Source organism: Anser brachyrhynchus (genome assembly GCF_964034855.1).
Source record: "Anser brachyrhynchus genome assembly, chromosome: 2".
NCBI lineage: Eukaryota > Metazoa > Chordata > Aves > Anseriformes > Anatidae > Anser > Anser brachyrhynchus.
The window spans coordinates 29923275-29949457 of NC_137695.1; the positions used below are offsets into that span (position 1 = coordinate 29923275).

Genomic DNA, 26183 nt, shown 5'->3' on the forward strand with positions numbered 1-26183 from the left:
TTGGGAATATGTAAGCCAAGGTAAAGCCAAGGTAATATCTTTTATTATCTAAATTGAGGCAGTTGTAAAAAAAAATAAATGGGCAAGACTCCAGGGAATTTTGTGCAATAAATACTGTAAATGAATTTCAGTAACAGGGCAGAGGCAATATTGAACAATCAGGTAAACAAAGGAAAGTGAATGCTCTTATAGAAGGGGGATGACAATGGGACGTGTACTGTCTCTCAGCTAAGCAGTCAGATGCGCACAGAGAAGAACTTAACTAAATTTTAATGACAATATAAAGATTTAAGAAAGCTGATGGACAGAAAATAGCAACAGTAATGCTATTCAGACCCAGAGACAACTTTCTCAGCTTGATTTGAAACTGTGTGTCAAATTTACATCTCAGAAAGGTGAGTGCACTTCATTGAGTGGTTTGGGTACATGCACATGCCTGCAAGAACAGAAGTTGGGTCTTCATTTTGAACAGTTCCTCAGAGTTTGTAGGATATGAAAATAGTCCAGAAAAAGATAGTGCACATGCTTATTCACCTTTCACAGCAGCTCCTATCCCATCCAAGGAATGAAAGTTTAATCATTACACTGTTAAATTTATGAGGGTTATGAATATAGGTACAAAGTACAAACCCTTTGCCCTGCAGGGAGCCAGTTGCAAGCTGCCAAAACCAGACATCCTGTTTTCATTTTAATTATTGAGTATTTCTCCTTCGTTAAGGGCAGTCCTGGTTTTTGATGAAAATTTGTATTGTAAGCACTTGGTTATGCAACCTGCACTCAGACAAACCGTGCGTGGCTTGGATCCTCAGCTGAATTGACTTCAGTATAGCTTAGCTGATCTGCACCAGCTGAGCGCTTGGCCTAATGTTTTCTCCAGGCCTAAATGGAAAATCAGCCAGGGGATTTGCCTGAGAATGGCAGGGTCTGGCAAGGAGGACTCCCTTCAGCAGTGTTGTGAGTTACCGATAATGTTCTTCAAGCTGCAGTTTTCACTCTTGGCTGTCTGAAGCCAGGTACTTAAATGACAGGGAACTGAATAGCAGCTGCAGGTGGCAAGTATATCTGAAAGGCAGGCTTTTAATCAGGTCTCTGAATGCAAATTTCAGTGCCCGCATTAGGAATTTACTTTAAAAAGTACTCAGGCGTATCGTACTGCATGGCATGAACTAAATCCTTTATGAACAGTTCTAATAATAGAGGGTTGAAAAAATAATTTCTTATGCTAGAACAGATACTCTGTACAAGGTACTTCAGTGAATTTCTAAAATCATTAGTAACTGCTGGAAGCACTTGAAATTTAATTATAATTTGTTTTATTTGCATTCTTGTAGGTGAGAAAACCTCATTTGTTATGCTTTTTTCTTCATCAGCTCTAGCACTTGCAGGATTTCCATGTTAGTCAATTATAATCATATAATTACATGTTAGAATACTAATGGATTTTGTAATGGCTTTTTTCTTTTGTGTGCTAGAATATCAAGAAATCCACTGAGGAAGAAATGCTATAATTTTCAGTTATTAAATGAACATAATTAAGAAAAGGCCAAAGGAAAGAGTTGTTAGCAGTTATTTCTACGTGGAGTTGCTAGTAGTTATTTCCATGAACTTGCTAGCACCAGGGGGTTTCATGGAGAAGAAAGAGTTTCTTTGCTAAACAAAAAGATCAGAGATGTGTGTTTGTGGAATCCAGCATCTAACCAAGAAAAATGCACTTTGAAAAGAGCTTTTTTATCTTTTTTTTTTTTTTAATTATTTTATTTTGTTTTGCAGTGGCTTTGGTCTCCAGGTCTGCCTCATCCCAACTCCTGGGTGGAGTAGCTCTGAAGGGATCTATGCTCAATGTTGCCTTTGAATTTTCTTTAAGTTCTGCAGTGCAAGAAGGAAACTTTGTTTAAGGAAAACTTTGTAGTTTTTTTCATAGAACCTGCATGTACAGATTGCTGCACATCTATTCAAGCCATATAGCATCACATCTGGGCAACGGTGATGAAGAGCAGCACAGGAGAAGCTGCTGCATGTGTTTCAGGATCAGTTTAGTATTTCCACCACCACCAAGTGTGTAACCCTGAAGAGTTATGTAAATATAATTATTGTATTTACTGCAAAGCAGCTTGTTAGGGACAGGCCTTTTGCTTACATTGCTGCCTATGACTTTGATGCTACCTGGCTTTAACTGTAAAAAATAAGGGGTTGGTAAAATCACAAGAGGGATTTAAATTCTTCAGTACTCAGTTATGGACTATCTGATTTTTATGAGCAGAAAATCACAGCCCCTTTGTTGAACAATTTGGCTCCCTCACACAAAATTTGAGGAGATATAGGAACTTTGAAATAATTAGTGGAGGGCATCTAAACCAGCAGAAGAAATGATTTTCAGAGTTAAGTAAGCTGTACCTCCTATACAGCCAGCTGAAAGAAACATTTTTGCTTTCTCTTTTTCTGTCCTAATGCATATTTAATTTATTTTAAGCTTCAGCAAGAAGCATTAGAGAAACTATCAAATTACCCTCTGGTTTGTTTTCTTAAACATTAGGGTCCAACTCTCTTCTCTGTCTTGGATGCAGGAGTCTGGGTGTCATGCCAGAGGTGTTCCCCTGGCATTCCTCATCTGTTGGGCTATATGGGACTGGAAATGCTGAGTTTGTGAATTCAGCCAGTGAATTCAGCACTAGGACAGTAGTTCAGTGTCCTGAGTAGATTTTTCTACTTTTTATCTGGTGGACTGAGGGATGAAACACCTCGCTATGGCTCCCACTGCTCACTCTGGTGAGCAGTGTATTGCTGCTCTGCTTCTCCAGGGAGCACTGGTTTTCCAGCAGGGTTGCTGGCTGCCAGTTGCCTGCTGCTGCCCACAGCTTGCTTGAGTTGTTTCAAGCTCTGCAGGGTAGTTGCCATACTCCCCTTTTACCCTGCTGCTGCTTGTAGCCTGGTCTGTCATGGCCTAGGGACCAAGCTGCATGGTGGCACTGCAAAAGCCCAGCTGCCAAAGTACCTTACAGAACAAAAAGCTGGGAGTTCTGTAAATTTTAGCAGATAAATATTCTTCATGCCTGAGGTTTCTGTTAACAGTAGTTACTGATTTATTTTCATTAGTAATTTTCCAACACATAAGCATGCAGTACATGCATGCACATGCGGCTTTAATTCACGAAGCTTGCAAACTGGAATCTGCTACAACGACTTTAGTGTCTGCCTAGTTTTATGTCCCAAAAATGAAGGAAAACCTTGCATCTGTAAACTCAAGGATGTGTGCAAGTCTCTGCAGGATGTGGGTTTCAGTTCTAATACTTCTGATGGTGTTTGAGGAAGATGTAACAAAGAAGTAAGATTTTAAAAAAAGAGGTAGAAAGGATTGGTATAAATGGAAAAAAAAGATGCAAGGGTAATTACTCACTGTATTTTTAATTATGCTGCAGGCAGGCGGGTTGCTGAGCAGTTTAACGTTCAGTGTTCAGCAGCAGTAATGGCAAAAAGAGTTGGCGGTTTTCACATAGTTACTGTAGTTCACCTTCCCAGTTTCTCTAGTGTGCGATCACTGTTCTTTGAGGTGTCCTAAAAGCTGAGCATTTGAAGGTGACATAGGCTGGGGGTTTCCTCGTTTCATTCATAGCTGATCTTGCAGGCCCAGCAAGACAGAAGGCAGACTCTCCAGACTGATCTAGATGCTTTTTTTTTGTGAGCCTGTTACCCGTGACCTGTGTCACAGAGGAGAAAATTGATGTTAGACCATTGTTATCGCTACCAGTCAAGGCTTTATATTCAAATTATTACAAACAGATATGCAAAGCTGAAAATATTGTATGATAAGCTGCCAAAGCCTAATGCCCTATTTTTAGTAAGCTAAGCGGAGGGCTATGAATAAAATTATGATTTGCATTTGAAGTTCCTGAGACAACAGAAACTGGATAAAAATGTAGGCCACAATTTATGCATCAGAAGTGCCATGAGCAACTGATGGATTTTGCTATTTTGCAGCATCCCGAATGCATTACAGATCAGGTTTAAACCTTGATATCAGAAAATGCTTTTGACAAATTATATGGTGAAGCCAAACAAATTCTCAAAATGTCAGAACCATTTGCTAACATAAAACATCCTTTTGTGTGGTTGTCAGTACATGATGGCGTTTCCATCTTATTCTCAATCACTGTTCAGGCTGGTGGGAGGTCTTCTCCTCAGGGTGAGCATGTAATGACATCTGTTGTTGCTTCAAATGATGGTGAGAGGCAATTCCAGGCAGAAATCCTGCTAGCTTCCTAGGAGCAGTTTAGTGAAAGGTGTAGGTTTTTTTTTTTTTTCCCTTGGTTGAGGTGTAATTTTTTATAAGATTGTTAATGTGTGCTCAGATTGATGGAAAGAGCTCCAGGTTACAATAACCAGTAAAATAAGCTTATTCATAATCTGGCCAATGTCAAAAGTAGCTTTTGTCTGAAACAGAATAGGTTTGGCAGTTGTTGTTTGCTGGCACAGTGGTTACTGGCCTATTTATCTTTTTATTTCTCATCTGGATTTTTTCTTCTTATTGGCTACTGGAGTAGATATTTGAGATAATAAATATTTCAGAGAGGCATTGCTTCTAATATTCTTCTTTGCTTTGAAGGTTCGTATAAAAATCCAAGTCCTTATCTGCTAATGAGTTCACGCTGTGGCTATAGTTCAGACCTATCATCATGCAAAAAAAAAGATTTATTCTCTGTCACAGCACACACGTGTACCTTGAGTTAGCAGTAGCAGGATATATTTACTTATGTCAGAGCATGTAAAGAAGTCAATGATGAGCTGCTAATCCGGATTGTTTTCTGAAAGTATTGAGTAAAAGAAGTCAGGCCCACAAGACAGCTTTAAGTTCTGTAAATGTCTTTCTATTCTTTCTATTGCTCTTAGTACATAAAGAGGGGAATTTGAATTTTTTTTGAGATCTAACATTTGGGATCACAGCCACAACAAATAGCTTGGTTTCAGACCCAGAAACCTAACCCAATTTGTGTATAGTGAGAAGAAACACAAACGCAGCACTAGTGTACCCAAGTTAAACTGTACGAAACTGGTTTTCCCTCTTAATTAACTTTCACCTGACGTGTTCTTCAAGCATTGTTTTCTTAGTTGGATTTTCAGCCTCACTGAGCTTCTTAAACTTCTTGCTCCCATTAAATCAATATCAACTATTTATGAGGCAGAGCCTGCTTCTCCAGTTATGAAGACAATGTTTGCTAAACCCCTTCTTCTGATGTGTTTACTTAAAATTGCTTACCTTTTTGCATTCCTACAGATTAGAAACCTTTTGTCTGTGATTTCTTCTGTTCTTTTTGAGGACAAGAGAGTGGAATTTCACTTGTCAGAAGCAGCTTTGGCTCTGTATTTTGCAGTTCTGTGAGAGGGTGCAGATACATGCAGAAGAGATATGCACACAAGGTGATGTAGGGGATTATTTATAGGCAGGATAAACAGTGCTGTATTTACCACGAGGTAAGAGCACACTTGGGCACATGTTGTAGAGGAGCTTATGTTCTGTTGGTTTCCACTGAGACACTCTTGTAGTAATGTAAGTGTGTCAACATTAAGGTTTAACAGAGCTTTAAAAAAATAAAATAAAATTAATGCAGATTGAGTTTCTATTGTATTCCCCTCCTTGCCCCCAGAGAAGATGTAAAGGTGTGGAGTTTGTGAACACTTTCGATAAAACATGTTAACTCTGTGGTCAGATGCTCTCATTGCGAAGTAAGCTGGTGTGAGTCTACAGCCATGTACAGCATGGTAAGGGCTGACATAACCAGCTGTGAGCACGCTCTATTCTAAAATAACCGTGATGTAGGTTAAGCCTGGAGTGGTTGAATAACCTGACATACAGTGTGAGGTTAGTGTGTGCACACTGGGAGAATACCTGCAATACACCTGTGTGCACCCTAGCAGAGCACAGAGTTGCTCGTGCTTTTCTCCAGGACTCAGAAACTTGCAGAAAGCAATGGTGGGGAGAAAATAAACGTCACTCCAGGACGGAGCAATGAAGAGCAAGGAGGGATCTGACATGTTAATATGTCAAAGGCAGGTAAGGTGAAGTGATAGGAAGAGACTGTGATTTGGAAATCAAGCAAGCAGCTACAAAGAAAGATGCCAAGCCCAGAGAATGAGGCAGTTGTGGCATGGATATGTTTTCAGGGCTCTAATTATACTTAATTGTATGAGAATTGTATGATCAAGGTCCTGTTCCTGTCGCTAACACTGAATGCGTGAAACCAGGGTGTAAGGACCGTAAGATTCAAAGTCCTTTACACTGTCTGTTGATTTAAGTCATTTCATTGGGTACCTGTTCTTCGGGAGCCTTTGACTGCAGCCTCAGCTGTCATGAGCTATTTTCTTTATGATGCCTCATCAGCTATATAAAGGTGAGGCAGCCTGGAGTGCCACACCTCAGCCAGCCATATGCTTTTGTAATTATAACCCAGCTCCAGTTTAGCAGTTAACAACTCCACACACACTTCCTATCTTATTGATAAAATGTATCCGTTGTCTTAACAACCAGGCACATGTGTGGCTCTGTGTGGACTCTGCCATTCCATGAGAGTTTCCCTTAGAAGGAGGGAAGATGGTATCCCTGAGGAGGAATTTCTTTGGGACAGAACTTAATTTTTCAGCATTAATTGCTTTCTGTTTAGACACATTTTTTCCTTCTGTTATTTGTGTCATCCCCCAGTCTGTACAATGAAGTGGCTGAAATGGATGCGTGTTGGGAATGATGTAATTTGTCCCCAGCAATACAAAAGGATAGTGACTATATGTATTTCATACTGTATCGCTTCACACATAGTGTATGTGTAGTGCTGCCCTGCTTCACACCAAGACTGGTGTCTTCACTCGCCTTAGGTTGTTTTGACTTTGTCTCATCTTCTGTTTCTGACACGGGCACACACAAGTATTCCCAGCAGGGATTCAGCTGAAGGCTTATCCTAACGGCTGTGTTGGCTGCACAGCCCTCCTCACAAGCCCTGGATTTCCTTACCTGTTGAGAGGAGAAGCGTGTCGGGTCCCATCTTAACAATGCTAAGATCTATAATAACTGTGACTTCAAATGCAGGAAAAGAGGGCACCCTCAAGGCCCTTCTGCACTTGTTTTTGCACTCCTCTGAGAAACTGCAAAATCACAGAACAGAGCCTTCAGTAATGTTCCTTTTCTGCTTGTCTACACTGAAGCACAGGGCTAGCTTTGGCCAGAGAAGTTACTGCGCAAGCTGCTGTTTAATAAATTGTGAATGGGTTTCCCCAAAACCACAGTTTCTCTGCCCTTTGCAGGCCAGTTCATTTCACCGTAACTGGTCTGTGCAAGGGAGGCTTTGACCCCTCTAGCTGTGCAAGTACTGGTTAACTGAAATTTCCACATGCAGATAAAACACAGGGAGTCTGACAGTAATTTTTTATCTAGTTTAGAAAAAAACATTTCCAATTGCACATTTAAGACACCAGTAGGTCAGGCCAGAATCTAAACTGTGCTGGAGCCAATTTTAAAACTGATTTTTTAAGCTATAGAACCTGCTTGGTTTAATCGCCACCAGAGCAGAGTGTTTCGACGGTGCTGTCAGCAGAGAGGCTGCTTCTGTCAAGTTGCTTTCATAAGCACCATGAGGAACTTCTTAGCCTCCTTTAAAAATACTCAGCGTGGCACTTGCACAGCTCTCAAAGATTCCTGTGCACACAGAAATTTTAAGAGCAATTTATTTTATATCACTTTAAGCAACTTACAGTGAAGCAAAGAGATTGTGGTGCCACAGGTATTCTGTATGCATGGCAAGAGAAAATGCTGACTTTACCCATGTCAGGAATCACAACTTGTGTGCGAGTGGGATTTCTGTATTTGCTGGAAATACCTAATTAAGCAGAAAAAAATAGTGAGTATGGAGTTTTGGAGGTTTTATTAATAGGAGTCTCTTACCCTTTTAATAGTCACTGAAAGTCAAATGTTATGAAAACCTCAAGCTATTCAATATGTGTTCAGGTAAAGAAGCGTGCCTGTTCCTTGGTAATTTTCTGACCCGTGCGTTACAAAGCCAGCATTATTCTTGGTGCTCTGCAGCTAGTGTGTAGGCTCCTGTTCAGTTTGCAAACCTAGGAAGGGAAACATTTTCAGAAAACTTGTGACAATATGCCACATACGCACATTCTCTTTTAATCGGTCATTCACCAGTGTTGTGGAACTCTGCTATGAAAGTATAGCCCTGCTTGGCCTATATAGTAATAGACCCACAGCCATGTAGTGTCAGTTCAGGAAATACTGACTGATAGATACTGAAGAGCTACTGGTAACACCTTAGGCTTTCAGGGCATTACTTTTTGTCTTCAGTGAGTCACAGGTAAAATATTAAACTGGAGCAACCACACTTACTAAGGCCATGTATTTTACTTTTCCAGGTCAGAAAATTCCACAAATGACAGATTTATATTCAACATATACGCTACAGTTTTCTTTGAAATTTCTTGCAGCTATATGCTTTGTCAGCCTTTCCTATTATCAAATATTTACAATGTTTTTGCACATGACTTCATGTTATATGCAAATCCCTAGAAAGGCTATTCTGCCACTTGTACTTGATGTTAATATACTGTTACTCAGACATCTTAACCACTACTACCTTCATTTCAGGACATAACTCCATAGAAATCCATAAAATTCTGTGTGCAACAGAATTGGATCTGGTCATATATCAGTCAGTATGGAGTGGTCTTGCCATTAATAATGAGTTACTAGGATTTAATAATGACTACCTGACTATTACATATTCTTGATGAACCTCTGTAAATTTCTTCTAGTAATAGTTACTATAAGGTTATCCATGGTGTAACACTACTATGATGTAAGAACTACCACAGTGTTAAAATTGATAATCTGGTTATGGAGCGAGAAAATGTTTTTTTCACTCCATGATTTTTTTCCTAAGAATTCAGCTAATTTTTCCCCTTGAAAATGAGATTAAGAATCTGTAAATGTAAAGATTTTCGAACTCATAATTTGATATCTTATAAGAAACTGAACTGTTTTTTAAAATAACTTCAACTCATGTATTTCACTTTGCTTTAATTTTATTCTCAAACATTTCATGAGCAATGTCATTCCAAAAAGCGTGAGACCTGCTTACCAACACTGTAGAAGTCATTGGGAGGAAAAGGGGAAGACAGACATATAAACAAACACATAGAGTAGTAGGAGCAGATAAATCTCTCGTGTGTGTGTGTGTCTTTCCATCCTTTGAAGCTTTAAGTAATATACCATTTCCTGTCCTAGCCTATACAAGACCAGCAAGTTGGCTTGCAGGAAAGACAACATGTAGATCTAATGCTACTAAAGATCTGACACAGTTATTTGCAAAGAAGTCATCCATGAGTTTGGATTTAGATTGGAATAAGTATAAAGATAATCACAACTAACTGATTACTGGGATAACACATTACAGTTTCGGGGTATTTATGCTGCAGAACCTACAATCTCTCTACATTGATTTTATTATTTTCTTGTTGTACAGGTTTTAGGGGCAAAGCCAGAGCTTCCTGAATGTGGTGATGATGATGATGAGATGGCTGATATTACAAATAGGAGAAGTGCTAAACTATATATGGTAAGTAAATTTATTTTTTGTGTTAGGTGCACTCAATGGTATTCATGCATGTAATACCTTCATATATGGAGTTCTGGCTTCAGTTACAGAAATGCAGTTGTGTTGGCTGATTTACATCCAATGGACAAGATTCTCCAAGGGTGTCAAGATAGCCCAGAGGAACTGAGGAAAAAATATTGATTACAGTCCCGTTTACTCAGGAAACAAATTAAGCATGGCCTATGAACCATTCAGTGCAGGTCAAAGAAGAGTTAATTGGTCTTAAATCAACCTACATTTCCAGTCTTTTTGATTTTAAAAGAGAGAGTTGTATGAGACGTATGTGATTTACTTACTCTTAGCAGAGTTTGAGAGATGTACAGTTATGTTATATTTTTCTAAGCAAAATCCAAAAGAATTTAAACACAAAAGGCCTTTCTTTTGTGATGCCCGTTTTCTTCTTCCTCACCTTCAATGGCTTAACACTGGCTGGGACAATGCCAATATCAGAAAAATTTACCATAAACGGAATGGATAACATTTTTACTCCATTTTATCAGTAGGAATTTTATGATTACACTTAGCAAAGTTATGTTTTTTCCTTGCATTAAAGTAGGCATACTGTTCTTACCCAGAAGAGGCATGGAATTTATCCTTCAAGCTAACAGTACAGCATCTTACTTATATGCAAGTCTATACAACTACTTATTTTTCTCTAAGTATTAGAGATGGGGAAGTAGTTAAAAGTTATTGGCATTCTATTTGAAAGGATGTGTGAATAGCTTCTCCTTTCCAAAGATTGTCAAATTATTTACATATCTCTTTAATTTGAACAAATAAAAGCGATAACAGTTTAAATAAATTATTGAGAAGCATCGTGATACTCATGGAGCACATTATTCAACAAATAGTCTGTGATTCACTTTAATAGATAACTTACTCCAAAGCATTTTCTTCATTACCAGTGTCAAAGCAGAGCCAGGCTTTTGTATTTGATCATTTCCATGCTCACCCCAACTCCCTAAAAAAAAAACCTGTTTTGAAGTTAAAACGTGTAGACGTTCCATTTAATTGCAAAAAGCCACAGAACTGAAACAACAAACTTTTTCCAGCTCTGTATTTTCTCTTTTTCTTTCATAGCTCCCTCCTTTCTTTCATATTCTCCTACTTGAGAAAAGAAGTGTGAAAGTGTTTGGAAAAGAGGGTTGTTTTTAATGAAATCTAGAAAATACTCTACTATTCTTCCCCACCAAAAAAAAAAAAAAAAAAAGGTTATTTTATCCTGAAGACTGCAAGGTTATTTTTTTTTATTAATTTTTTTTTACAAGTTCCTAATAGCATTGAGATCTGGGCCTTTCTCTTCAGCATTTTGCACTTTTGCTCATGCAATGAGGTCATCTTGTGTGATATAGCAGAATCTTTTACTGACACACACTACTTTCTTTCCTTTCCCATAATCATGTAACAAGGAGAAAAGTTTGGGCCATGTGCAGCAACACCAACAGCACTACATGCTGCTGGACCCCTGTGTATGTGACATTCAAGGTGCTGTGTCCACAGCAGCTCTGGTGCTGCTGTGAAGTGTGAGAAAGGGTGAATCACTCCATCTGCAGAGTCTGCATCCCACAGACTGCAGCAGGATGGAGCCATCTTTCGCCCTGCTTCTTACATGATCCTTACCCTACCTGTATGCATGGCTGGGGTTTACAAGAGTCCTATTCCAGATGATCCATGTTACAAGTCCATTTTTAGTGATCAGTTCCCATTAATCACAGGGCACAAACCTAAGGACAATTCCATTCTTGCCAAAAAATCTAGCATGTATTTCTCACCTTTATAGTAGAGGTTTTGGCTTAAAAAAAAAAAAAAAAAAAAAAAAAAAGGAGAGGAGGGGAAGAAAAAGGAACCCTGCATGTATGATCAGGACCATTGTTATAAGATAGTACTTGAGAAGCAAAGGCTACAGTAGAGTGTTTACACTGAATTTTGGATCCCACGAACTCTCATAAAATTCAGTGAATATCTAAGAAATTCTAAGTATATGGGTCCTGCTAACAGATCTCGGTTAACCAAATTCAAAAGTGATGCAATATAAAAGTGAGTGTCAAAGTCAGAAGACGGGTCTACAGTGAGCCCTCAAAGTAGGCAAAATTATTTTTATTTGTGGTATTCAATGGTAGTTTCCATAATATGCAATAGAAGATATAATGGTGTATTTAAAGTGAATATTTAGTTATGAAAAGAGCTAAGGACTGACAGGCAGAAACCACAAGAGTAATAAATCCTTTTGCTGGTCTTTTTAGCCTTGTAGGAGTGAATTCTAGAAGTTTATAAAGGTCTGTATCAATTTACAGAGGTTACAAAGCAGATTTTGCAACAGATCCTATGACAGCTTTCTATTAAAGAACTGTATGGTATAAATGTAGATATTTAATTTGTCAAGATCAGTGTAGGATTATTTTATCATAGTTTCAAATGCTCTCATTCAGCATGTACGTGTACCATTGGCTTCAGTGAGGGTTGCTTAGTAGCAGAGGATGACATCTAGGGCCTCCGCCAGTTCAGCAGAGCATGAAGGTTGGGCTGATGAAAGTATGTGTTTTTAACTGTGAGCTGTTCATCGAATAAGCAGTCGAATTGAGAGTGGAAACGAAACTTGATTTACTTTGAAAAGCTGAGACAAGGATCACTAAAATTAACACTACTTCTCCCTCTACTGGACGTAAAATGAAATGAAACTAAAACTCATTAATTGCTTACCTTCCAGCAGGATACCAACGTCATACATAGGAAGGGTAACTGATTTTTATAGTAATTTGGGGAGTGGAAATTAGTTTGATTATCAAAACCAGAGTTGATCTAAGTTTGTAATTTTTACCTCCTTAGGTGTCAGATGCAAGTGGATCCATGAAGGTGTCAGTGGTAGCAGAGGAAAACCCCTTCTCTATGGCTATGCTTTTGTCTCAGGAGTGCTTCATTTTGGACAACGGTGCTGCAAGGAAGATCTTTGTGTGGAAAGGTAAGAGATCGCTTGTGTCATGAATGCAGAAGGAACACCGACAGCTCTAAGGAGTACACACAACACACTGAACACTAGCAAAAATTTAATACTGGCTGGACACAGTACCCTGCACGCAGTTCTTCCTTGGCATGGTCAATGGATAAGGATGTGAGTAAGGGCTTTGAGTCTGAGTCCTGTCTAAGGATCCTGGCTATTTTTAAGGCATCTGTAAGCCTGGGTGCTTAAATGCTTATCTAAGTGGCAACTACAAATCAAACATAAATAATCTATAATTCTATAATAGTCCTGCAATTTTTGTATATTGCCATCAAATCTCTGTCTTCCATGAGAAAAATATGTGCATTGAAAGTCTGATAACAGGTATTTCCATACATTGTTCCCTGGAGGTGTGAAATTGAAAGATGAGTAAGAAGTACAATCTTTATGTCCCAGAGATCAACTAAAAGCATAAGCTTACAAATACTTTGATGCTTCTTTCTTCCTTGTGAATAGTTCTCTGTGGTATCATCAATGCTTGTAGGACTGTCTGCAATTTTTCTAACTGACCATTTTCCCAGAAGGGAACTGAGGAATTAGGTCTGGACACCCTTTACCTGGTGCTGCCATTGCATCCAGCATTGAGTATCTCCCCTTTTTTGTCTGAGGCAGTGTATTAATTATTGTTTGGCATTTGCTTTTCTGTTTACCATGTGCATTGTAAAGCATTGTAAACATTTTGCTTTAATACTTCATTTGCAGTTAGGAATGTGTCCTTTAAAACAGAGCATTTTGCATGCATCTTGTTCATATAACCTAAGTTCTACATGAGCCCCTAATTCCTGGTTTTCCCGATTCACCTGACAGCTCCTAGAATAACCAACCCAATAGGATCGGACATCTTATATACAATGTAGGTCTTATGAATGCAGCCCTACATGCTCCTTTGTGCATCCTCACTTTGCTACTGTTGGTAATGATAATATGTCAAAAAACAAAACAAAAAAAGAACAACACTGCATTAATCTGTGAGTCTCACCCTTGCACTGGGAGGCTGTAGTTATCATCGCTACTGGAAATCTTCACAGAATCATAGAATGGTTTGAGCTGGAAGGGACCTTAAAGATCATCTAGGTCCAACCTTCCTGCCATGGACAGGGACACCTTGCATTAGACCAGGTTACTCAAAACCGCAGGTTGCTCAAATATTCAGACCACTAAGCTGAGGAGTGCGAAACACTTTGCTAATAGTTTCATTCAGAATTTAATACAATATATAGCTTATCAGAGCATCTTTGTAGTCTACAAAGATGTACCTCTTAGTCTAAGAGGTCTTTGAAGTATAGTCATTGATAGCCATCCGGGTCACAGAACAGATACAAAAAAAGCCATCCCACAGACGCTTTCAGAGATGTCTAATACTGAACAAGGCTGAGGAAGGAGCAATGGGTAGGAAAGGGTGGTGGTAAATTGCACAGCATAGCCAGATTAAAAAGGCTTTTTACTCATTTACTCAGTCTGTAGAACAGTGGTGGTACCCAATGAGGGGAAGGCAGTTCTGGACAGCACCTTCATTTAACACATTGGAACCCAGAAAGGGACAATTCAGAGAAAGGAAACAGGTTGTTATTGTTGGATGCATACAACTTTTTTTTTTTTTCCAGTTACTTTAACTGTTTTCAAAACCACTAAGGTACTGTTTCGACCATTCAGCTTTGTGTGAATGTTATTACTCATGCTATGTCCAGCATTTGTGTTTGTTCAAGACAGGCATTGGCAAGGCTGAAGAGAACCTGGCTCAAGGACATCTTATTTTTGCAGGATCTGTGAGCTCATTGCCCTTTCTCATGTATTGTTATCCTTCTGTTTTAACCAGGCAAAGATGCTAACCCACAAGAGAGAAAGGCTGCCATGAAGAATGCTGAAGCATTCATACAGCAGATGAATTATCCTGCCAACACACAGGTGAGATCTATTTATGAGATGATACCAACAGAGAATGAACTCTGTTAAGGGCTTTGTTTTTAAATAAAAAACAAAAAAAATTAAGGGCATGTAAGACCATAAGGGCAGTGTTTCACTTACAAATAATTCAAAAAAGTTTTTGTTCGAGTAGCCATGTCAGTTTTGTTTTCCTTCCATCCCATGTTTCTTATTTCATTTCAGATTCAAGTGCTTCCAGAAGGAGGTGAAACGCCAATTTTCAAACAATTTTTCAAAGACTGGAAGGATAAAGATGAAAGTGATGGCTTTGGCAAAGTATATGTCACAGAGAGAGTGGCTAAAATTGAGCAGATTGAATTTGATGCTACCAAGTTACATGACTCTCCACAAATGGCTGCCCAACATAACATGGTAGATGATGGTTCAGGGAAAGTAGAGGTAATTTTTGTGTTGTAATTAACAAACATGCAGTTTGCATTGACCCAATTTCTTCGGTTACTTGTAACAGGCTAAACTGCTACTAAATGTTTTGCCATTTAAACTGTGGTGTAGAGTAAAACTACATTAATGGCAATGTTATTCCTGCCATCAGAAAAAGTATTTTGAAGTGGAAAGTGAATCTCTATGTCAGCTGTATGCTGACATGTCATGTTATTTTGATACTCATGAAAGACATTGTAGCAGTCATCAGCAAAAATCAAAGAGAAGAAATGTCTTCCCTTTCACAGAATACCTTTTAAAGAAATATTTTAAATATGATTGTTGTCCTAAAGGAATACTTCTAGCCCACATCAGCTTGAAATCTGGAAGGGGAAGACTTTCCCTTGGAGTCAGAAATTCAATCCGTTTCTTTACATACATCTTCATGTATCTGTCCTATCTGCTTCTTTGTCCCTAGTGGGTCTCTCAGGTAGCCTGGATTTGAAGAGAATATGATGGCTTTAGAGTCCTTCTAAATATACCCATATCCCATTTGAATCTCTTCAGATTAGTCTTTCACATTATTGAAGTTAATATCTTTGGACTACACAGGCTTTGTTTGGCATTTACGAGCACTAGGACAAGAGGAACTGGCCTCAAGTTGTGCCAGGGGAGGTGTAGGTTGGATATCAGGAAAAATTTCTGAAAGGGTTTTAAGTCTGCTCAGGGAAGTAGTTAAGTTACCATCCTTGGAGGTATTCAAAAAAATGTGTAGATGTGGTGCTTAGGGATATCATTTGGTGGTAGACTTGGCAGTGCTGGGTTAACAGTTGGCCATGATGATCTTAGAGGTCTTTTCCAACCTAAATGAGTCTGTGATTGCACCAACACAGCCTATGTTGGGATTCTGGAAGTAAGAGGAGGGATAAATACCTACAGTCTCATTGGTATATTTTCCGAGTTTCAGACCTCATACTTGGGATGGTGCATAGACTTGAGACACAGCATCTAGGTCTGAAGCATTTTTTGCCATATAGTTTTAGAAGTATGTTTTTGGAGGTCAGTCATTAACTGAATTGAGCTTTAGTGAATCAAATAGGAAGAAATCTGCAAAACTGTATGTTATTTAACTACAATGTACCTCTCCCAAATAGCATGATAGTTCTATTATGAACCATAATATTGTGCCATTCATGTCACATTATCATCTTAAGACATTAAAAAAGTTCAACATAGCATTATGTTGATAGAGTGATATTAAAGAAAGCATCAGGACAAAGAAAAGTGCACTGCAATGGCTTGTTGGTGATCGCTATTCATTTATTCAGTGCACGTAGGGTACAAAGATCTGCTTCAAAGAAGAATCTTTCCTGGCTTTATAACGTAACAATTGGGTACATAAGCAAAAGTTGCTTAAGGGATGATACAGTAAATTTCTCCTTAAAGTGTCTCAGGATGAAGTTCAGCATTTGCCAATGATTTCTGTGTTTCCCAGATCTGGCGTGTGGAAAGCAGCGGCAGAGTTCCTGTGGAACCCGAGACATATGGACAATTCTATGGTGGTGACTGCTACATTGTCCTCTACACTTATCCTAAAGGGCAGATCATCTACACGTGGTATGTTTCGTCAGCTTTGCACAGACCTCTAGCATGTGGGTATTATTTTATGCTAACTTTTTGTCCTGCTCAGAAGAGTAGAACCACATGTAAATACAAGGTTATTTACTATGTATTTGTCATGCAGTATAAACTCTGGATCATTTTGAAACTGGACTTAACTATTGTTGTGTTGTTTGTTTGTTTTTTACCATATCTTCCTCAGGCAAGGAGCCAATGCTACAAAAGATGAACTGACAGCATCTGCATTTCTGACTGTTCAGCTTGATCGCTTATTGAATGGTCAGGCTGTGCAGGTTAGTGTCTTTCAGATGAAATTCAACAGAGCATGCAATATAGTTGAAGAAACAATGAAAATTGAAAGGAAGTTATAGTGTTGGAAGACTGGGAATATCAACTGCTCATAGTGACTCCTTCTGTGCATGTATTTTCTGTGTAGTAAGATATTTAACTTTCTTTCATCAGTGAGTAAACTACCTGAACTTACTTACGTTTACAACAGCTTAATGGCATGAAGGTTAACCATGAAGCCCTGTAAACTTATCTCCCAGCTCACCCTGCAGGAAATTGTGCATGTGGCCATACTCTCAGATTTTCTTAGAAAATGGTATCTGGTCTTTAACCACTTGTTAGTAGTTAGCTTCGTTGCAGAAGATGGATGTATCTGCTTAGTTAAAAAGCAAACAAGCAAGTTTGTGTTCACACAGTCTACTTGTCATCTACCCCTTTCTACAGATAAAACCAAACTGCCAGTTACTTGAGTTCATTTCAAAATAATCTAGTTTTTCAAAATTTTGCCTTTTCTTCATACAACTAACACTATTCGCTCCTCATATTTATCTTAAAATATCTTTCTTACTTGTTGGCATTAATCTTTGGAAATGATTACTTTGCAGAGCACTATATAGCCTTAAACAAGGTCATTCTATATTTCATTAGCTATGATTATTAAAAATCTTCACATATTAAGTCAGAGTAACTTCCAGGTACATTTTAGGATTCACCTAACTTGGTAGCCTTTCCTCTTTGGAAGACTTGTCCAAGCTTTTCTCCAATTAATAACAAGCCCCTCATGAATGTTTTTTTCATATCTCTTAGTTTTCCCACTTGCTGCAGTAGAGATTGTTTGATGTCAGAAAGAAAAGGAAAAAAAAAAACATAAAGTCAAGGAACTTTCCCTTTCTCCTTTTCACTGAAACAGAGTTGTATACATACAATTTGGATAACTGACTGAACGTCAGTGTCTACAGAAGTCTGTATCAAGCTAAAGCACAGTGTTCCTTTTTTCCTTTTAAGTCAGTGGAGGTTCCCCGTTTGAATTATCTCTTTTGAATGTAGAGAACAGAGATATAACACAACCTAAAACTGCCTTTTATTTCCTTCAACTTTCACTGACTGAAAATTAGGTTTTAGTCCTGCCTGGTTTTACAGACTGTGTACATGGCCTGTGGAGACTGAAGGATAAGATCCTCCTAGGGCAACCCACTTTGAAGCAGGTGTTTGACAGAGAATAGCCACGTGTGCCTCTCTGTCTCCTTTTGATTATACAGGAAGCTGCAATGTTTAGCCTAGACAAGACACCTGACTTACAGAGGGCAAAAACTGGGAGAAGTGAAAGCCACGTGAAAAGCCAGAGCAGGGGAACCAGCCAGAACTACGTCACAGGGTCTGGCTTGACCCAGCTGTTGTGAGGAACATACCTTGGATTTTCCCATCCCATAGTGCCTTAAGCTCTACACTTGCAGAAAGGGTCTGTGCACTGGCTCTGAGGAGACCTTATAGTGGCCTTCCAGTACCTAAAGGGACCTACAACAGAGCAGGAAAGAGACTCTTTGTCAGGGAGTGTAGTGATAGGACAAAGGGTAATGGTTTTAAACTAAAAGAGGGGAGATTTAGATTATATATTATGAAGAAATTATTTACTATGAGAGTGTTGAGGCCGTGGAAGAGGTTGCCCAGAGAAGCTGTGGATGCCCCATCCCTGGAGGTGTTCAAGGTCAGGTTGGATGGGGCTTTGGGCAACCTGGTCTGGTGGGAGGTGTCCCTGCCCATGGCAGGGTGGTCTAGGAGGTCTTTAAAGTCCCTTCCAACCCAACCCATTCTATGATTCTATGTTTCTATGACATCGTCAGGTAAAAGATGTGAGATAAGCTAGTCCTAGCATGACTAGGATGTATGCTCTCCTCTCCTCCCTAGTGAGGAAGCATGTGTAGGGGAAGAGGTGGGAGGCCTCCTGTTTTCACACACAGGCTCAAGCAGAAAGATGACTAAGGACAAGCAGGGATTTTCTAGGCACTAGAAGGTAATTCTGTGCTTCCCATTCCTTAATTACCAAAGTAAGGGCTTCTCACACCCACCAAGGTGCAGTTAATTTAGATAGCAGATGATACTTTTAGCTATTAATCAGTTATGATTTATGATTGAAATTACATTAAGGAAAGATTAAAAGATTCCCAGTTAATTATTCCTTGAAATATTCTTAACATATGATCTATCTTTAGACGGAGTTCAGCACAATATGGTCCTTCCCCATACCCATGACCAATACTAACACTAGAGAATTACTACAGCAAAAATAACATTACTACCAGCAGCTGCAATAATAATAAGCTGTATTATGAAAGCTGAAGGACGTCCACCTCACTGCAGTGGACATGATACTTAAAAATGTTTTTTTAGCCTGCAGTGAATTTAAGAATATGTGTGTGTGTGTGTGTGTGTAAATACATATATATATATGTGTGTGGATTTGTATGCATATACGTGCCTACCTATAATATATTACCTATACTTAATATCTGTATAAGCATTATTTGAAAGGTTTAAAGTATTCTATTTTTGCTCACTAGGTGGCACTACAGTATAAATTACTATTAAAAGGCCGTGACAAAATTTGTTTTGCAGGAACACGTTTCCCTCAGCATTTTTCTTTCCTTTTTTATTTTTTTATTTTTTATTTTTTCCCTTCATTTGTAGAAATCCTGCCACAATTTCGCAGCTTGGAACCCACAAGTATACATATTCTGGGGCATCCTTATCAGGCAGTGTTACCAGTCTGACCAGCTGCGTGCTAGCTAGAAGCACTGCTTTTACTGCCCACGACCACTTGCTAGGCTGGAGCAGCCCTTCCTTCTTCAGCTCCTTTGCTTCCCACTGCCTCCAGCCTCACCAGGCAGTGCTCAAGGGCTGGCACTGGTGCTCTCCACTTCTCCTCTGCTGGCTATGCAGCACGCCTTTCTCCTTTCTTTCCTTCCTGGGGGTGATCCCCAGGAGCAGCTACAGAAAGGTGGGGACCTGCAGCCCTCCGGGTGGAAGGGGCCACGGGGACCCCTGTTGAGCAGGCATTGGGCGGGAAGTGAGGGCTCAGTGACTCAGCTGCCCACACCCTGGGCTCTGCTATCTCCAGCTGAATACAGCAGCATCTTCAGCGGGCTGGCATTGCCACATCCTCTGGGTATTTTGCTCAGAAAGCGGAGCCAGTACAGCTCCGCCCTGCACTGGTGCCTTCCTAGAAAACAGTTTCCATTTATTTCCTTTTCTTTTTCTCCCCAGCCTTTCTCTTCTGTCATCCTCCCTTTTGCCTTCATCTTGTTGGAGATGCAAGTCACTTTTTTCTTGTATAACGCTAGGGGAATTTGGATAGGAAATCTGTATGTGGTGTAGCTTTTCACTGTCACTTTTTTGTTTCTTTCAGTGGGAAAAATAAAGGATACTGTCATAAAGAAAGAATAAACAGTTGTATACAAATAACTTTTATAGCACATTTAACCTAAAAATAGCATTTCTACATAGCTCAATGTTCTTTGAGATTGCAGTAATGTCTTTTGTATCTGTAATGGAAGCTCCTTTTTGTCATCTATGTTATCCTCTGCAAGATAGATTTATGTTCATCTTTTCCATTCTATTACAGATAAATACACATAGAAATAAAGAAAAGGATGAATAACCAACCTCTTCTGCTTAAGTACACAGCCCCTAAACTTCCAAGCTATTTTAATGGGAATTAAGTGGCACTATGAAACTCTATGAAATGACAGTTCTTTTGAAAAAGTGTAATTTTCTTATTGCAGTAGATAGCAGCCATTTTAATCAGCTAGACATTATGTTAGAAGTTTGAATCCTGTCTGTGTGTTAGCATGATTGACAAAAAATCTCACAAATACTATAACTTTACTGTGTCTGGAACTATATTTTTAGAGCTTCTCAGTTTGCCACTTCTCATTCTTGCTAACATTCTTAGCTTTATTGGCTAAATTCCCCTATGCAACTCAACAAAGACTAAAAATAATTACCTGTGTCCTTATGTTTCTTTTATTCCATTTTTTTTATCTACATACAGATTAGAGTCAGCCAAGGCAAAGAGCCTGCCCATTTACTGAGCTTGTTCAAAAATAAGCCACTTATTGTCTACAAGAATGGGACATCCAAGAAGGAAGGTCAGAAACCCGCTCCACCCACACGGCTCTTCCAAATCCGCAGAAACCTGATATCTATCACCAGGATTGCGGAGGTAAGGTCACCTGCTAAGTAAAAACAAATATTCCCCATGGGAAATGGTGTAGCTGCCATGAACCCCTCTGACTATTTCTGTTGGGTAGTCACATCTGTAGGAATGCAGAATCTAAATCCACTGCTCTATGTGACCAACCTATCTCATAGATCAAAGAGAATACAGTTTAACTGGCTACGACCAAGCTACGTGTTTCAGAGGAAACTAGGAAAATGCGCAATGAACAGTCAGCTGGCAAAGAACAGACAAGAAATCAGCAGCCCTTATGAGACAGTCTTTCCTATTGCCAAATCATTTCAAGATTTGTCCTTCAAGTCAGTTCCCTACATCAAGTGAAGCACTTCTCTAATTTATGTCAGTATAAATCTAGGGAAAAATCAAATTTAAAAAGCATAGCTGATAAACATCTATCTATACATTTTATATAAACATGCAAAATAGAGATCCCATTATTTGAAAAACAGAAGAATAAAACAATTTCTTTCTTGATCTAGGTTGATGTTGATGCAACGTCACTAAACTCCAATGACGTTTTTGTTCTGAAACTGCCAAATAATTCTGGCTACACCTGGATGGGAAAAGGAGCAAACAAAGAAGAAGAAGAAGGAGCTCAATACATTGCCAGTGTTCTTAAATGCCAGACTACTAAGATTAATGAAGGCCAGGAACCAGGTTGGTATGAAACCCCGTGGTTCTGAATGGGCAGCTGAGAATACACAGCACTATATGGAAATATAGCCCAAATGTTTTTTACAATTATGTATGTTGTAGGCAGAACCATATGCTCACTATCTCACTTTGAAAGTCTAACACAACATTTTACCATGGACATCTATCCAGAATTGGCTGAGGCACAAGTAGTGCAATGCCCTGTATGTCTGTAGGGCAGTAGCAGAAGCTGCAGAGTGTGGTCCTTTCTTTACTCTGGGTGACTATGAGGGGAGGAAGAAATTGCTCTGTCTAGGGCTGCAGGTGATACCTTTATATTATTTTAACAAACTGGAGGAAGAACTGAAAGAAAATAAACTTATCTTTGAGACAACAAAGAAGAGACTCTTCAGGGATTCTTGAAACAGTATCTAACAAGATAAACCATAAAATATCAAATCCACTGCTGAATAGATTATATATTATTTATTTCAGAGGAATTCTGGAAAGCACTTGGAGGTAAAAAACAATATCAGACTTCATCACAGCTCTTGACAAAGGGTGAAGATCATCCTCCTCGTCTGTATGGTTGTTCTAATAAGACTGGCAGATTTATTGTAAGTGTATCATGGATACTTTCCCTTCTCTTTAATTATATAATTTCTGGCATATTTTAGCTTGGGAATCATCAAACATTAAGGATGAATTTAGGGATCTGGCTTTTCTTTGTGTAGGTAGTAGTGCTTGGCAAGAGCTAGAGTGTTGAGGTTTGGTGCTTTGAATCAATCCAAGTGCAGAGAACAGACAGAAGAATAAATAGCAGAGATGTCTGCATAGCCTGTTCTAGCCTGGGACTAGAGGCTTGCAGATGGAAGAAGCTAAAGCATTTGCTTAGTCAAAAGCAATTGTGTTTTTGCAGAACATTGCTAGACTGCTGTCATTTCTCTGAGAAGGTGCAGGTCAGTGCCTTGGCCCTTACATGTTTGATAGTGGTGGTGATGAAAAGAAATGTCCTGAGCCCTTGCCAAAAATCCTTAGCAGCCTGAAATTTTACATTGAGATTTAGGACATGTAATTAATGCCTCTAGGTAGGAAGACTTATTTCCTTAGCAGAAATACCTGGAGCTGTATGCTGGGTATTAAGTCTATGGTTCAGGCTTAATTGCTTACTGTATTCCGGAAGAGTAACACTGTGTCACTGTTTGGCAAGGATGCACTAATTTTTAGGTAGGAGACATAGTTGGCTACCTTCTCTGCAGTCTCCTTAAGAGACAGCCAATTCATTTGGAGAGGGATAAAACAAATAGGATCCTTTAATAAGGACTTCAAAATCTTATAAAAGTAGTAAGGCATATTCTTCTAGCAAGCTTCTAAAATGCTCCTGTGAAATACAATAACAGTAACCAATCTCACTATAATAGCTTTCTGGGAGCTATGCACTTGTGTGGATTTTGTTCTAAATTCCCTCTAAATTTGGTGAAATTCCCTATCTCCTGTAGCATTTCTGTAGTAACTGAATCACCACTGTTAGAGCTCACCAGAACAGGTAGGTCAGATCACTCTGAGTTTCTGGCCACCATAATGTGGTAGAGAGAAAAAAGGAATTACTTCTGCACCATATGATCCCAATCCCTCTAGTGCTCCTATGTGACCAAGCATAGTCAAACCCTTGAAAGCCCTTCACAAGTAGCAAACTAACCATTAGCTAGCTACATTATTACCTCTGCTGGTCATACAGATGAAAATTAAACTGCTTTCCTATGTGCCTGTAAATCCATGGAAGAAGCAAGCAGTCTGTGCTTCCTTTGGGACTAATCCTCAATGGCTTGGTCAATTACAACGTCCCATTTTCAAGTGACTGGAAAGCTTACTTGGATGTGTATTTCATCACTGAGCTCACCACTTCCAAACTGAAGTCGTTTCTTTTCCTTATTAATGAATGTAAGCTGCATGAATATAACAGGTATAAGATTGATTTAGTTAGTTCGGTACAAGTTGCACTATGGAAATTTCCCTGTCCCTTTCTTCTAGCAGACCTCAGTCCCAACTTACAATAATCACAATTTCAATTATCCCTTAAAAAAATCTTTGGTTTGTCTAAAATCAGAATATCTTGAGAAATTATTAAAGCAAAAGCAAAAAATACCCACCATAGTATCCTTTTTAGATTGAGGAGGTCCCAGGAGAATTCACTCAGGATGACTTGGCTGAAGATGATGTCATGTTGCTGGATACCTGGGAACAGGTAAGCTGTGTACTTCACCTTTTTTTTCCTTTTTTTTTATGATAACAAGAATTATTCCTAAAAACTTAGAATGTAAGATGGGAGGAAAAATCACCTTAGTGAAAATGAAAGAGGTTTTGTTTTCCTTAAATTATATCATCAGGAGCTATAATTTCTGAGCTATATGATGTTCTAGTGTGAACATATATGATTGAATTTCCAAGCATAATGTGACACCATGGCAGACATTTCCCATTAAAACCAATGGAGACTGCAAGAGTATAAGCCCCAGCATTGTTCTGAAATGCTCCTGATAATGCTCTTGACTTTATCCCTAAAATTTTTTAATTTTAAGAAAGAAGGTTATTGAAAAAAAGTTATGCAGAAGCCACAAAATCAATGTAGTAGTAGCACCTATAAAAATCTTACTAAAGAAGGGGACAAACACTAGACCTTTACACAAATTTCTTCCCAAGAACTGGCTAGAGGGTATTAGAAATAACCTCTATAATTTTCCCAGGTTCACAGAAAACTGAAAATGTTGAGAGCTTTTCAGATGACAGGCAAATTGAGGTGTGCTTTCTGCACTCACAGTATTTCTCACAGTATATTCTCTCTACTCTTTCTCTGCCCCTTGGAGGGAAAGGGGGAGAAGACCACAGATCCCATGTTTTGTCTGTCTTCTTCAAGGACAGAAGGCTGAGATTTTAGGAAATGAGAAGGAATATCCAAGGCCCATTCAAGAAAGAGCTGGGGGGAAGGCAGTATTAAAAGATGGGTGAAAAAGGTGTTGGGACATACTGACTCAGGTACGAATGAAAGAAATGGAGCTAGTTTCCAAAAGAATTCTTGACAGAAAAAAAAAATAATAATAATGTGAGGATTGCAGGTTGAGGCTCTGGATGTTGGGTTATTCAGTGGAGTATTCAGTTACCCTGGGTAGCATCTGCCACAGGGCACAAGTGTTGATGCCTACGCAGAGCTCAATCCAGAGACAGCTCCTATTCAGTGTTTTTGCCTACACCTAAAGAGCAATTTCCTCGCAAACTTGTAAAAGATAACCATGGAAAAGGTAATTAGAGTTCCATTCATCCAAATGAATGAAGTCCAGCCATCCAGTGTCAAGAGTGGTGAAATTTTCGAGTATAGAACTACAGTCTCTAGCAAGGGGAAAAAACAAAAAACACCAGTAACTTTGGCTTATGAGAGTTGTGCATCTCTGCAGTACTTTCATAACATATATTCTATCTCCTAGTGGAATCAGCTATTTTGTAGTTTGCCTGCTGCACAAAACATCCTTACAACAACATGGGAGCTAAATTGTTCTCTCCTCTATTTGCAGGTTTTTATCTGGATTGGGAAAGATGCTAATGAAACTGAACGACAGGAATCCATGAAATCTGGTAAATCAAATCGATCTGATGGAAGTCCAAGTGAAGAAACATCAACAGTATTTAAATAAATGAAAAGATGTTGTAGAAGAAATTTAGTTATTCTTACAGTGTTGTTTAAAAGGCTTATTGGGTTTATTAGGTTTTAATCCTGGAGAAGATTATTTTTCTTTGAAATATGACTTAAAACTCATTGTATCTTTCTTATCTGTAAGTTTATGAAGAGAAGAATTAATCAACAGAGCATTAAAAGGCTGCAGAGCTTTTTAAAGAGTATATAAAAGATCTCTATGAAAAGAAACTGCACTGAGAAGAATAGGAATTTTAAAGGAGATAACTGCTGACCTGCACCCTACACTAATATATATAGTCAAGGAATGCCAACAAAACCCCAAGTCTTTGTATTGCCACACTTCACTGAGTTAAACTTGGAGGAGGAAATTCCAATTGCAGAACAAATCAAGTCAGTTTACTTGGAAGGCACCTCCTTGAAAAATCCTGGGTCATCTTTAGTGCAGTTTCATATAGCTGAGCCTTCCTGATGAAGTTCCTGCTAAAAATGCTTGCAGGCATTTCCCCAGGGCAGCTAAGGTTACCTAGCTGCAATTCTGACATGCACTGATGTCACATTGAGATGCAGAGGGAAACTATACGGAATGCAGCTATGAGGCTTTTACGTGGGAAAAATGGGACTGAAGCCTGTGCATTTGCACTGCAGCAGCAAATGCCTTCTCCTGGTCAAAAGCCAAAACATGGCTGTATGGCAATAGACTGACCAGAGTAACAATCATTGTTTTAATCTGGTGGAAAATTCTTTCACTGACATCTGAATCAGCAATTACTTGATCAT

General features: G+C 38.9%; 1 protein-coding gene across 1 annotated transcript in view; it reads left to right on the forward strand.

Annotated features, from left to right (window-relative positions):
* Positions 1 to 26183, forward strand: part of SCIN (scinderin) — a 52897-nt gene that overhangs the window by 24934 nt on the left and 1780 nt on the right. Inside the window, exons 5-15 of the mRNA XM_080578582.1 lie at positions 9510 to 9602; positions 12468 to 12600; positions 14456 to 14544; positions 14746 to 14961; positions 16439 to 16560; positions 16766 to 16856; positions 20900 to 21070; positions 21565 to 21742; positions 22214 to 22335; positions 23886 to 23963; positions 25285 to 25345. Coding sequence (XP_080434708.1) covers positions 9510 to 9602; positions 12468 to 12600; positions 14456 to 14544; positions 14746 to 14961; positions 16439 to 16560; positions 16766 to 16856; positions 20900 to 21070; positions 21565 to 21742; positions 22214 to 22335; positions 23886 to 23963; positions 25285 to 25345 — 1354 coding nt within the window. The remainder of the gene's footprint in view (positions 1 to 9509; positions 9603 to 12467; positions 12601 to 14455; positions 14545 to 14745; positions 14962 to 16438; positions 16561 to 16765; positions 16857 to 20899; positions 21071 to 21564; positions 21743 to 22213; positions 22336 to 23885; positions 23964 to 25284; positions 25346 to 26183) is intronic.